Source organism: Candida oxycetoniae, assembly GCF_023343755.2.
Source record: "Candida oxycetoniae strain CBS 10844 chromosome Unknown scaffold1, whole genome shotgun sequence".
In the NCBI taxonomy this organism is placed as follows: Eukaryota; Fungi; Ascomycota; class Pichiomycetes; order Serinales; family Debaryomycetaceae; genus Lodderomyces; species Lodderomyces oxycetoniae.
The window spans coordinates 193,898-208,555 of record NW_026055370.1 but is presented as its reverse complement, the minus strand read 5'-3'; the positions used below and the strand labels follow the sequence as shown (position 1 = coordinate 208,555).

At 37.5% G+C, this 14,658-nt stretch overlaps 4 protein-coding genes across 4 annotated transcripts; 2 read left to right on the top strand and 2 right to left on the bottom strand. All coding sequences in view use genetic code 12, as the record gives it.

The window, feature by feature from the left end:
• Positions 1–453: 453 nt before the first annotated feature.
• Positions 454–2,622, top strand: KGF56_001566 (nucleotide diphosphatase/phosphodiesterase; the record flags this gene model as incomplete). The annotated part of the gene is made up of 1 exon (XM_049322702.1): positions 454–2,622. The coding sequence occupies one exon, from the start codon at positions 454–456 to the stop codon at positions 2,620–2,622; it is 2,169 nt and encodes a 722-aa protein (XP_049181293.1).
• An 80-nt stretch (positions 2,623–2,702) lies between these two features.
• KGF56_001565 (uncharacterized protein) lies at positions 2,703–4,835 on the bottom strand (the record flags this gene model as incomplete). Its single annotated transcript, XM_049322701.1, has 1 exon — positions 2,703–4,835. The coding sequence occupies one exon, from the start codon at positions 4,833–4,835 to the stop codon at positions 2,703–2,705; it is 2,133 nt and encodes a 710-aa protein (XP_049181292.1).
• Positions 4,836–5,291: 456 nt separating this feature from the next.
• NIF3 (Nif3p) lies at positions 5,292–6,453 on the bottom strand (the record flags this gene model as incomplete). The annotated part of the gene is made up of 2 exons (XM_049322700.1): positions 5,292–6,079; positions 6,402–6,453. 2 exons carry the CDS (start codon positions 6,451–6,453, stop codon positions 5,292–5,294), a joined length of 840 nt encoding a protein of 279 aa, XP_049181291.1.
• Positions 6,454–9,618: 3,165 nt separating this feature from the next.
• Positions 9,619–14,259, top strand: CDR3 (Cdr3p; the record flags this gene model as incomplete). Its single annotated transcript, XM_049322699.1, has 1 exon — positions 9,619–14,259. The coding sequence occupies one exon, from the start codon at positions 9,619–9,621 to the stop codon at positions 14,257–14,259; it is 4,641 nt and encodes a 1,546-aa protein (XP_049181290.1).
• Between the last annotated feature and the right edge of the window lie 399 nt (positions 14,260–14,658).

Here is a 14,658-nt window from a genome sequence, read left to right as displayed (position 1 = left end):
GCTATAGAAACTAACTCCAAAGAACCAAAACTCAATTCTTGTTCAACTCAAAATAAATTATAGAGTGTAAACTAGTCGGTGTTGCTCCACTATCTCGCTCTGCTCGATAGTGTCGATAGTGTCGTGGCAGCTAGTGTGCTCCACTATCTCGCTCTGCTCGATAGTGTCGATAGTGATAATGTTCAAAATCTAGTTAAAAAGCAAACTGCTCAATTACCTTCCATATCTATCAGTCTACACCTGTCACCTCTATATCTCTATATATCCAATTCTCTTCCATCCTACATCTGCTTACCCCTTAAAAGATAATGTATAAAAACCGGTCACGTGGCTCACAATTTACCCTCGGAAATGGGCAACTTTGTTACTTTCAAACTTGACCGAATATCAAATCCACCACCACCACCTTCCCTTCAACAGCTTCTCTACAACTCAATAGCTTTAAAACAAAAGATGTCTATAAACTACAGTACACCGCATGCGGCGGATATTCCAGTAACTGACATGGACGATCCCGAAGATGACATTATCTTTCATGAACATCATCGAAAACACAATAGCTTTGAACTAGATCATGATAATTTCTTAACGGGACTCGATTATGAGAATAGTTATTCGAATAACTTGAATGAAGGTGGCGGCTTTATAACCAAGTTCAAACGGCTATTTACTAATAATCATAGTAGGGGTAGGGGTAATGACTATGAGATGATACAGCGTTCAGAGTCGAGTGTTGAAACACCTGATCGTGATTATGACAACGACGACGAGGAGGATGATGACTACGAACACCAATATGAGGAGGATCAGCCACCACCTATAGACTTGAGAGATCGCAGATTGAGGCTCTTGGAGAATCAAGTAAAGAATAGAACAATTATCGGTGGTGTCACGATACTTTTAATTGCAATTGTGATATTAGTCCTATATCTAACAAAGCTGAACCTTGCTATCGGGGGGAAGGCACAACTGAGCAATTATCAAAAGAAAACTTTTTCAAACTCAACTCATGATTTCTACCCGACAACCATTTTGATATCGTTGGACGGTTTCCATCCTCACTATATAAACCCCCAAGATACGCCGACATTACACAATATGATGATCAATGATTATGGGGCTCCATATATGACGCCAAGTTTCCCCTCTCTGACGTTCCCTAATCATTGGACCTTGGTCACGGGGCTATATCCATCAGAACACGGAATTGTTGGAAACACCTTTTGGGATCCAAAGTTGAAAAAACAATTTATCAATACAGATCCAAAAAAGGGAGGCTTGGATCCTGATTTCTGGAGGGGCGGTGAACCAATATGGAAAACTGCAAAGCTACAAGGCTTGAAATCGGCAGTGCACATGTGGCCTGGTTCAGAAGTACCGCATATTGGACCTGACAAAGATTATGATAAATTTGTTGAAGGTGAACTTTTATCTGCTAAAGTTGATAGACTCATGGAATGGCTCGATCGTGAAATTGAAGATAGACCAGAATTAATTTTGACTTATGTTCCTACAGTCGACCAGTATGGTCACTTATACGGTATATCAGGAGACAATTTAACTCAAAGCTTGACATATGTTGATAATTTTGTCGACTTGGTAAAAGGAGAGTTACATAATAGAAATCTAGATGATATTGTCAACTTGATAATTGTGAGTGATCATGGGATGGCACCTACATCTAAAGATAGAGTATTGTACCTTGATGATTTAATAGATTTGGCTAAGATCGAACATATTGATGGATGGCCATTATTTGGTTTAAGACCAAAGGGAAACCTGGAAGAAACTTATAACGAATTAGTCCAAAACTTTAGTAAACTTGACCCAGAAGTGACAAAAAATTATCAGTTATACAAGGTGGAAGACATCCCAAAAAGACTACAATTTGGTGGCAGTTTGGAAGACCATCGATATAACTATAGGTTGGCACCAATTTGGTTGTTTCCTAATGTGGGCTATGCTATAACTACACATCAAAAAATGAAAGATGATGGATACGAATACAAGCCAAAAGGAGTACATGGGTATGATAACTCGCATTTGTTGATGCGAGCCATATTTTTAGCCGATGGGCCTTACTTTAAAGAAAAATTTCATTCTAAAAAGGTCCAACCTTTTGCCAACACTGAAGTGTATAACATCATTTGTGATACTTTAAATTTGGTTTCTTCTCCAAATAACGGTACTATGAACATAAACATTATCGCCAGTAAAGAATTGCCCAGCGATTGGAGCGATGAGTTGAGTTTCCCTGATTTGCCATTTGAAGTAGAACATATTGTTCGCAACAATGCAACGTACGATCAGCTTTGGAGAAAGGGAAATAAAGGCAAACCAGAAGACGTTTCAAAAAACCCTAATCCTAGTGAATCAATAAAATCAAAAGAGTCATCACTAACTCTGTTTGAACTGCAATCAATACCCAAGCCAAGTGATTTTGAAGTCACCGTTACATCTGATACTCATACGGTCATCACCACCACCACCGCTACTGCAACAACAACACTTCATGAAGGATTTGGTGGCTTCATTGGAGATATAATTGAAGAAATAGAGGATAGTGTTGATTCAATTGGAGACGCAATACATCATTTTATAGAAGATAATTTTAATAATTGAAGTGTCTGATTTATACAAACCTGTTTTCTCTCTCTCTCTCTCTCTCTCTCTCTCTCTCTCTCTCTCTCTCTCTCTCTCTCTTAATCTAATTCCTCAGGGAATGTTGGTGCTTGTAACTGTAAAGAGTGATGTGCTGGAGAATCAACCATAAATGGGGAATTTGTGTTCCGAGCAGGTGTATCGGGAGTAGCTGTAAGGTCCAACGAATTCAATGAGTTTCGACTGGAACTCATCTTAGCTTCAGTATTAGCAAATAGTGAGGATGATTGAGATAGGAAAAGATTGCGGTATGCGGATCCGGCACCTTGACAAATCAGATAATCATCAGTTGAATCCTGACATAATTTAACAATATCCTCCTTGGATAATTGATGAACAAATGCCTTTGATCTAGTGATAACGCTCCATTTCTCTTTTATGCAACCAATCACTTTTGCAAGGAGAATCGATTCATTGGCCAAGTTTAAATCTTTCCAAAGTTGTAACAAGGTCGAAATCAGATGTTCACTTATATCGTTTGATAATTTGAACTGATTGAATAGTGTATATAGCTTTTGCAATACTAGACTCTTGAGCTTGGGTAGTTCGTATAAATTGGCCAAGATTAGTAGCCCTGAATAATCAAGAATCAGCAAATGTTCATTGTCTTCAAGTTCTCCCAGGTACAAGTAATACAACATAGCTCTCACGCCTGGATATGGATCAGGTATCAATACTTTATCATTTATGGTTTCATTCATACCAGAAGAAATCATACGGCAAAAATGAGGCCATCGAGCAATTAAAATTGACTTGTGTACAGGTATAATCTTTGTCTCATAAGTGGTTTGATTTTCATAATGTTGTCGATCTTGTTCAGTTGCTAATGCTTCAATTTGGAAATCTGAAAATTGGCCTGTGTTGAATAAATTTATAAAATCTGCCGATAACAGATCTTGCTTTACCTCGTGAATTCCCAAAGCTTCCAAATCCATTTCCAACACATAACTCAATCTGATTGTCTGCTCAAATGTTTCTTCTTCTTCCTCGGTAGGTTCTTCTTCCACAATGGTGTCGTTACCTCCTACTTGTTCCCCCGATATCAATGAACCAAACAAGTGAGTAAACTGTTTCTTTTTATTCCCCAAAAGGTATAGCTTACCTTTATCGTTGGTAACAGCGCATATCCACGTATAATGACAAGCTTTTCCCTTTTCCTTTTCCTTTTCCTTCTCCCCCCCTCTTTCTCCCTCTCCCTCCCCCTCTCCCTCCCCCTCCTGGCTTAAAAATTTCGACACTTTTAACTGCTCAAATAGAACCTCCACCTCGAAATTCAACAAACTAACTCTGGAAATATCAATGCCTCCATCTGAATTCCAAGTTGGTAAGTTTAAAAAAATACTCGAGCTTGGATCTATTTGACTTTCCAAAATGTGTAAATCATAATACAAGGAGGACAAATTGCTAGTTATACAATTTGAAATCGATACTTCTCCAAAGGTTTTATTTTTCAAGGAATAATAAGTAATAGTTTTCACATGGTTCATGTCTCCATCCAAACCACCAAAGAGAAAGATGCGGTCATTGTAATATATCATCTTATGATCGAATCGAGGAACAAACTTGAATGGGCCGGACCAAGTGCCCATTGTGAGGTCATAACAATATAAATCACTTAAAGGTGACGATTTCACCAACCCGCCACTGATATACAATTTCAATCTATCTGGGGTCAAGCAACAAGCGTGTCTTGAGCGAGAGCTTGGTGCATTTTCCAAAGCAAATTCCGGTGGACCTATCCATTTTCTATCAAAAATATTATAAATCATCATTAAACTGTCTTTTCGAAACTCCTTATAATTCCTATTATTTCTGGTGTCATTGGATATTTCGTCATCAAATGGCAATCCTCCGAATATCAAGATGTTTCCGTTATTGATGAACGCTGCCAGATGTCCCTCTCGGTATAGCCCGTCCACTTTATCATCAACTTCCCATTCCATACTATCTGTATTCAAAAGGTATACTTTACTATCCAATGCATCATTCTCGTCAAACCCACCGTACAAGAAGATATAAGGCGTGCCCGTACACGCAACAATCGTCGATTTCAAATTATGGGTTGGCACTTCGGAACCTTTGGAAACATGGATCTTAATTGGCGATGGTGGTTTCCCAGATGTACCAGTAGAGCAACATGGTAAAACCACGTCTTTTGGCTGTGCATCAACCATCCTCTCTTTCTTAAGACTCAAATGTCATAGATCAGGAGTGCCCTAACAAAATATAGTGATACAGGCTTAGTTGAACAGATCAAGAGTCGCTGTTCAGGGCAATGGTATCAAAGAAGAAGGTCATTGCTTCATTGCAAAGCAAAAGTTTAGTGAAAAATTGAAAAGAAATAGAATAAGTGCTACCAATTGCTACAAAGTCGATGGGAGTTACATTGGTGCAACTCTTGCTTCTTGCTTCTTGCTTCTTGCTTCTTGCTTCTTGCTTCTTGCTTCTTGCTTCTTCTCTCTTGCTTCTTCTCTCTTGCTTCTTCTCTCTTGCTTCTTCTCTCTTCCCTCTTCCTTCTTCCTTCTTCCCTCTTCCTTCTTCCTTCTTCCTTCTTCCCTCTTCCCTCTTCCATCTTCCTTCTTCCCTCTTCCATCTTCCTTCTTCCCTCTTCCTTCTTTCTTGGTTCTTGTTTACCATGTTTCGAAAGGGTCTCTATCTGTTTCACTTATAATCACTTGATCGCCCATTTCGGAGTTTAGCTCCTCTTGTAGTTGCATTTTGATAATTTCCAAAAATGCACGTTCGGTGTTTGAATGGTTACAGCAAATGACACTTGATCCAGACTCTTTGAAATATAAAGCTTCATGATGAGATAATTCTCCAGTAAAGTACAAGTCAGCTTCAAAGTTTTTAAAAACACTGCCTCCTGAACCTGCGCATATTGCTATTGTCTTGATCTCCTTTGTTGACTCGGCAACTTGTACATGTTGAAGATTCAATCCTGATTTCACATTTCCTACTAGCGTCTTCAATTTGGAGGGTGTTTTCAATGTAACAAATCTCCCCATACCGCTTTCTGGAAAGTTTAGATCCTTCTCAATTGGCTTGCTAGATTCAATAGCCAAGTTTTTGGTAATGACATCGACTAAAAAATCATTGACTCCGCCATTCGCGCTATCTACAGCTGTGTGAGGCGAGTAAACACTGATTTGATTCTTGATCAACTTAATCAAAGATCTCTGTTGAGGATCTTGCTGAGTAATTGATTTTAAACCGCGGAATATAAATGGATGATACGCCATTATAAACTTGACATTATTTTTTACAGCTTCCTCTGCAACAGATTGTGTCAAGTCAATTGTTAAAAGCACCTTAATGGGAGAGCACTCCTGCAATTGGTCTTCATAGCTAGAGTCTACCAATAAACCAGTATTATCCCATGTTTTATCAGCTAATGCAATTGGGTAGAATTTTTGGACTTTGGTTTGTTAGTATTTCTTAAAAGATCTTTGCAAAAAAAAGACCCTATATTCAGAAACGTACTAGCGTTAACTACTCTTTGAACAGAACGTTTTGACATCTTTGTTGAAAGTATCTGGTTTGAATTTGCTATCTAGCTTAATACCCCTCCTTCCTTCTCTAAATTTTTCATATAGCTCATCGAACGCTACCACTTATAGGCTGGTTGACACTATCGAGCAAAGCGAGATGGAGTAGCTGCTGAGGTTATTGAGCGAAGCGAGATGGAGTAGCTGCTGAGGTGCGTCATACTCTCATAGTCTCATACTCTACTATCATACTCGAGTAAGCCAAGTTTAGGTGCCCTCGCCATCTCACTCTTGAAAGTAGCATTTGGACAATGTTATAGAGGTAAAAATCATCAACGGTGTAAACAAACTTTTTAAATTGTTTGGGTCCATGTGATGAACCGAGGTTGTTAAACACCAAAGCTACACTGTTGTAGCAATATAACAATACTTAAACTAGACGAGCAAAGCGAGTCTAGTTGAAAAGAGAAGAGAGACAAGTCTGGAGAAGAGACTAGACGAGCAAAGCGAGTCTAGAGTAGAGAGCACAGACTAGAGATATAGACTATCTCGCTCTGCTCAATAGTGTCAGTGACAGCTAGTGTCGCTCGATAGTGTCGATGTTAATCAGCTTGATCACCAATTGCCTACTAATAATATGGTGTTGCTACCAAGTGTTGCTTCTCTCGGTAGTATCTTGATATAAATAAGGTGTATAATTGTAATACAAAGTATTGTAAAGTATAGGTTTCTCTACTCTTTACCGAAAAGGTGTATGTTAGTATTTTTAACAGTATGCTCAACTCTTATTGCCTTGTCTACAAAGTAATCTGTGTATTCTGCTAGCTGAGAAATAAACGTATCATGCGGAATGCCTGATGCTGGTTATTGCTATTATGTTATTGCTATTCTTTTATAAGTTTTCTTGACTTTTCTTTTCTTAAATTATTAATATCAACCAATTGTAAAGCAGTAATATCAACCAAGTGTAAAGCATTAGCAATCGCTAACTGGTAGATCAATACCATTGAACAAGTAGACTAGTAACTTTATTGACAAACAAAAGTCATATCAGAAGCGCAAATGGTTTAGTGGTAAAATCCAACGTTGCCATCGTTGGGCCCCCGGTTCGATTCCGGGTTTGCGCATATTTTTTTTTCTTATCTTATTGTTTCTTACTATAACGGCTTTAACCTTTATAAGGTTTCTTGTTTTAAGATACCAAACACTCTTTTCTTTTTAAATAAAGTATTGAAACAAGGTTTTTTGATATGACATCAAAGACTAACCTTGCCTTATATAAAGTTTTCATTTATTTTTTACACTTAAAAAAGAGTGTGTAAAAAAATAAGCTTTAAACTACCTATGAAACATTCAGGTACACTTTTGTTGATAGATCTAGTCATCAGGACTGTTTTCGTATTCGAAAACAATCAAAAATTCAAAGTTTATAGTTAAAAGATAATGAATGCGGTAACTATATAATCTACACGTAACTTAAAGGTAGTTTAATCAATGTTATCTATCGTAAGATCAATACTCACTTAATCAAACAGGATCTTGCAGAAACACATAAAAAACTTTGACTTGTAGAAGTAATAATAATAATTTAAAAGCAATGGTAAAGCAGCTAGCAATCGATCGTGGTAGCAATGAGCGATTGTGTTGGTAGCAAGAGTCTTACATATGGTAGCAAGTAATTATTTTCCGATTAACAGGGGGGTTTTTTTTTTTATTTTTTTTCTTTCTTCTTTGTTTCTTTTTCCTATTTATTTTCTTTGCCAAATCAGGAAGTTTAATTTTACACTATTTGCTTTAGATTTAAGGTCAAAGTCAAAAAAGGTTTGTGTTGCCCCACTTTGTTTTTTACGGAGTGTGATTTGTGCATATCTTCTAATAAGTACAAACTCCAAACAATAGTAATTACTTCAATAATAACTACCACAACAGGAAAGTATCATCAGACTGAAATCGCAAAGAAGAAAAAATAAGGAAAAAGAAAAATGCCATACAACAGAGTGCCCTTCTTTTAAACATGAAATTTCGTTTACTGTAAAAGTAAAGAGAGAGAGAGAGCTCTCAGAAGTGGAGAATCAGGTGGGGATTTTTTTTTGAAAAAAAAAAAATAGTCATCTGCTTGTTAAAAGAGATGATCAACTTGTTGAAAAAGAAGTCAACTCTTTCAATGAGGTGACTTGTCCCAAAGATGAAACTCTTCCAAGAGATAATCAATTGTCCATGATATTTTTTTTTTTTGTTTTCAAGGAACCAACAAGAATGAAAAGCTTTTTTTTTTTTTTTTTTTTCCCATCTACAAAACCTCCTCCTTATTCCTATTATTAGGTGAAAAACCCATATATTCTTCTCCTTTTCATTCTCTCCCTCGTAAGAAGTTTCAAACGTTTTTTTCTTTTTTCACCATTTCTTTTTCTCTAACCCTTCCTTTCCTCATCCTCATCCTCATCCTCCCCACTCTTCCCTCCGCCAATCCCGGTAGGTTGTTGAAGTTTCTCTTAGCCCGAGAAACTTACATTGGCATGATTAAATATTCATAACCTGCTTTCTAGGGTTGTGTCCCCTTTTTTATGTTTGTTGTAGTTGCTAATAGTTATATTATTATTTACTATTTGACGTCGTCAATTTTGCCATACGTTTGACGTATCAGGATCGACGTATTCTCCACCCCCGCGTCCCCGCGTCCCCGCGCCTCACCGCCCCACTGCCCCTCCATCATACCAGCCCCATCCAAAGTCGTGCGCATTATGTCATAATATTTTTAATTTTATACCTTTTTTCTAGGGAATATATGTTGGCCGGCCAATTTATGCACAAATGCGTAATAATTTTAGAATAACCCAATTTAATTTATTTATTTTTTTTTCTTTTTTGCAATAACCAAAATGAGGTATAAGGAAAATTATAAAATCGTCTCTTAACAGAGTTAAGACATCACTAAAAATAATGATTTTGTTTGACATAATATTATTTAGGTACTGTCAGTTAAACTTTCTGGTACCTGGCTTATTGTAGTATATATCTCCCTATTAGTAAGTTTCTTTTAGACATCTCTTTCAAAAATTAAAAAAAGTGTTTTAAAAACTATCTAATTCCTTCTTTTACCAAACTTCCTTCAATAGCTTCTCTTTTTTTTTTTTCCATTCTTTCCTTATCCAAAAAAATAGAGTCAAAATAAATAAAAAAAGATAGAAGAAAGATAGGGAAACAAATCCATTCCTTTCGTTATTTGCAAATAGAGAGATAATACAGTTCCAGGTTAAGTAGCTACTAAACTGGCATATCAACATTAGGTGGCTAATTGACTAAGTACCAGTTGGTTTTTTGTTTTTTTTTCAGATTTTCAGATTTTCAGATTTTCATTTCTTTTTCGTTACTTATTTCTTATACCCAGATTTCGAGAGATCTCAAACAGAATCTCTCTCTTCTCCTTCCCACTTCCTTATACAGATATAAAAAAAGTTGACCATCTATCATGACAGGACAACACAAGCAAACAGAAGGGCAACCGTACCATGGCTATTATAATGAACGAAAACATGGAGGACAACCTTATTATGGTTACTACTCTGGTTTCAACAAGAGTGCTTCAGCTCAGATTCATTACTTGGCAAGAACTCTAACACAAGGTGCCCCATCTTATTTTGATGAGTCCTTTATGAGACAGAATAATGTGTCCCGTTTAGATCGAACGACAGCGACACCTGCTGCTGGTAATGGTGCTACCCCCGCAACACCAACAAGAATCACAGGATCATCGCCAACATCACCAACATCACCAACATCACCAACATATGGTGTCAATCCAGTCATTGACAAGACAGATCCCACGCTTGACCCAGAATCGCCTTTGTTCAACTCAAAAAGATGGGTGCAAAATATGTGGAGACTATATCAAAGCGATTCGGAATATTATAAACCAGGTAAATTGGGTGTAGCATATAAGAATCTTCGAGTCTATGGAGACGCCATTGAGTCAACTTACCAAACTACTGTATCCAATGGGTTTTTGAAGTATGGTGCGAAATTACTAAACAAGTTTAAAAAGGAACAAAATGACTATACTTTTGATATTTTGAAACCCATGGAAGGGTTGATAAAGCCAGGCGAAGTTACAGTTGTACTTGGAAGGCCTGGCGCGGGATGCTCTACTTTTTTGAAAACAATTGCTTGTCATACAGAAGGGTTCAAAGTTGCTGACGGCTCAATCATATCCTACGATGGTATAACGCCCGAGGAAATTAAGCAAAACCTAAGAGGCGAAGTTGTTTACTGTGCTGAAACGGAAACCCTTTTCCCAAACTTGACTGTTGGACAAACTTTACTATTTACAGCATTAATGAAAACACCAAGAAACAGACCGCTTGGTGTGTCTCGTGAACAGTACGCAAAACACATTGTTGATGTTGTTATGGCCACTTATGGCTTATCTCATACAAAAGATACCAAAGTTGGTAATGATTACGTTCGAGGAGTATCGGGAGGTGAGCGTAAAAGGGTATCAATTGCTGAAGTTTCTTTGGTGCAGGCATCAATTCAATGCTGGGATAACTCAACCCGTGGTTTAGATGCCGCTACTGCGTTGGAGTTTATTAGCTCGTTAAAAACTTCGGCGTCTATTTTGAATGACACACCATTGATTGCTATTTACCAGTGTTCTCAAGATGCTTACGATTTGTTTGATAAGGTTATTGTGATGTATGAGGGATACCAAATATTCTTTGGTTCAAGCCGTCGAGCTTCATCATATTTCCAAAAGATGGGATTTGTATACCAAGAAAGACAAACTACCCCGGATTTTCTTACTTCAATAACAAACCCTGCTGAAAGGATAGTTAGGCCAGGATTTGAGAAAATAGTACCTCGAACACCAAAGGAGTTTTATAGGTATTGGAGAAGATCATCAGAAAGACAAGCTTTGTTGGAGGAAATTGATGAATATTTGGATAATTTTGAAAATTATGACCAAAAACAGGAAATCTTTGAAGCAATGTATGCTAAGAAGGCCAAGCATACTCATATCAAGTCTCCATACACGGTATCATTACCTATGCAAGTACGTTATGTCACTCAACGGAATTTCAACAGAATGAAGGGTGATCCGCTATTCCCCCTTTTAACCATTGTTGGTAACGTTGTGATGAGTTTGATCTTGGCCTCGGTCTTTTACAATTTACAGCCCAACACGAATTCCTTTTATTATCGGGGTGCAGTCATGTACTATGCTCTATTGTTCAATGCTTATTCATCGGTTTTGGAGATTTACCAAATTTATGAAAGCAGACCTGTTGTTCAAAAACATCGTGAATATGCACTTTACCCACCAATGGCAGATGCCATAGGATCAATTATTGCAGACCTACCTTTGAAAGTTGTCTCTAGTGTTTGTTTCAACTTGGTCTTATACTTTATGGTCAATTTCAAAAGAGAGCCTGGAGCTTTCTTTTTCTATTTATTGATCAACTTTCTTTCGACGTTGATGATGTCTCATTTATTCAGAACAATTGGTGCATATACTGAAACCTTGGCTCGGGCGATGACTCCGTCGTCATTGTTACTATTTGCAATGACTACATTTACCGGTTTTGCTATTCCAATAACTTATATGCTTGGTTGGTGCAAATGGATCCATTGGCTTAACCCCTTGTCGTATGCATATGAGGCTTTGATTGTCAATGAGTTCCATAATCGCAATTTTGACTGTGCCACATTTGTTCCTTCAGGGTTTGGATATCCATCGAGTGGTGATTCCGTGGTTTGTGCTTCATTGGCTTCCAAGCCTGGTACGACTTTTGTTGATGGAGATTCATACATTAAAACGGCGTTCAGCTATGATTGGGGACACGCATGGAGGAACTTTGGTATATTATTGGCATTTGTTATATTTCTATTCTTAACAACTGTTGTATTTGTTGAGTATAACCACAGTCAAATGTCCAAGGGGGAAATATTGGTGTTTAGAAGGAAAGATATTAGAAGAATGAGAAAGGAAAGTGAAGATGAAGAAGCTTGTTCTGGTGGTGGAAGAGGTTCTAGCTTTTACGATGACGAGAAACTGCACGGATATAGTGGATCTACTGAATGTTCTGATTATTCGGATGGGTCAATGAGTGATAAGATTTTAGAAACTTCAAATGTCTTTCATTGGAGAAATATATCTTACAAGATAAATGTCAAGGGTAAAGATCGCACTATATTGAATAGCATTGATGGTTGGGTCAAACCGGGAGAAGTCACTGCGTTAATGGGTGCTTCTGGTGCCGGTAAGACGACTTTATTGAATGCATTGAGCGAGAGATTAACTGTTGGTGTCATTACTTCTGGTTCAAGAATGGTGAATGGGGGTGCTTTAGATAATTCGTTTCAAAGATCGATTGGATATGTTCAGCAACAAGATTTACATTTGGAGACATCTACGGTTCGAGAAGCTTTGAGGTTTAGTGCTTACTTGAGACAACCTAATGATGTGCCTAGAAGGGAAAAAGATACATACGTTGAAACGATTATTGAACTATTAGAAATGGAGCAGTATGCAAATGCAGTTGTTGGTGTTTCCGGTGAGGGATTAAATGTGGAGCAAAGGAAACGGTTAACCATTGCAGTTGAACTAGTGGCAAAGCCCAAATTATTGGTGTTTTTAGATGAACCTACATCGGGCTTAGATTCACAAACTGCGTGGTCGATTTGTAAATTGATTCGGAAATTGGCAAACCACGGCCAAGCTATATTATGTACCATTCACCAACCATCTGCCATTTTACTTGAAGAATTTGATCGTTTACTCTTTCTTCGAAGAGGCGGAGAAACTGTTTATTTTGGAGAGTTTGGTTATAAATGCCAAACATTAATCAAGTATTTTGAATCTCATGGTGCTCCCAAATGTCCTCCAAACGCCAATCCCGCAGAGTGGATGTTGCGTGTCATTGGAGCTGCGCCAGGTTCTCAAGCAAATCAAGATTATTTTGAAGTTTGGAAGAATTCTAAAGAGTATAGAGCAGTACAAAGAGAATTGGACAGGTTAGAAGCTAAGCATGGTGCAAACACAATGATTCGTGATCCAGATGACAAAAGGTCTTATGCATCGCCATTATGGAAACAATATTTTTACGTTTTAAAGCGATTGTTCCAACAATATTGGCGTACTCCCTCCTATATTTATTCTAAGTTTGCAATGGCTGTATTCTGTTCGTTATTCAATGGGTTCACGTTTTTCAAGGCGCTGAATTCAATGCAAGGATTGCAAAATCAAATGCTTTCTATATTCATGTTGTTTGTTGTTATGACTACTTTAGCTCAGCAGTATGTTCCTATGTTTGTTACCCAACGTGATTTGTATGAAGCAAGAGAGAGGCCGGCAAAGACGTTTTCGTGGTTAGCTTTCATCTTGGCGCAAATCACTGCTGAGATACCTTACCAGGTTGTTGCTGCTTCATTGTCATTTTTCTCGTGGTATTACCCAGTGGGAATGTATCGAAACGCAGGGGACGCCGTAGCTCAAAGAGGGGTATTGATGTGGGTCATCATGACGCTAATGTTCATTTACAGTTCGACATTGGCCCAATTGTGTATTTCGTTTAACCAGTTGGCCGATAATGCTGCTAATGGTATTTCATTGTTGATCACAATATGTATGACATTTTGCGGTGCTATTGCTACAAAAGACTTTATGCCCAAGTTTTGGATTTTCTTGTATCGTTTCAACCCGTTTACTTATTTGATTTCGGGAATGTTATCCATTGGAGTGGGTAATTCCCATGTCAAATGTGCTCCAAATGAGTACTTGCACTTCCCCCCTGAATATCCCGGTGTCCAAAAGTGTAAAGATTATATGGGTGCTTATATCGCCATTGCTGGGGGATACCTTACAAACCCTGAGGATACGAGCATTTGCGAGTATTGTCGAATGAATGAAACTAACCAATATTTACAAACTTTGGGAATTTCAATAAAGAACTTTGGTCGTGATTGTGGAGTTTTCATTGGGTTCATTGCATTTAATATGGTTTTCACTATTTTCCTTTATTGGTTATTCAGAGTTCCTAAAGGTGATAGACAAAAGAATAGTGGATGGTTGACTAGAATGTTGTTTCACAATGGATACAATGATCAAGCTTGATTTTGGACCTTGATATCTTTATACAACTACAAACCACAAACCACAAACAAATCACAAACTACAAACTACAAATTACAAATTACAAATTACAAAGTATGTGTGTGTATGTGTGTGTGTTTATGTATATATTCGTTTTAATGATTATAAAACATCAAAGTAGATAAGGTTTACTAGCTTTCAAACCCGTGTTATTTAATTGGATTACAGTTTGAAAACTCTATTTTGTATACATATTACTAGCATTATAATTGACATGATCTTATGTTCAGATAGTAGAATTGCAGACACACACGCCATCGCCTTATTCTAGGGACTCGATATATTGTTGAGTCGTTGGCCATATATTGTTGAGTCATTGACTTATTCTATATGGCTTTGTAAAGAGTACTATTATTCTTT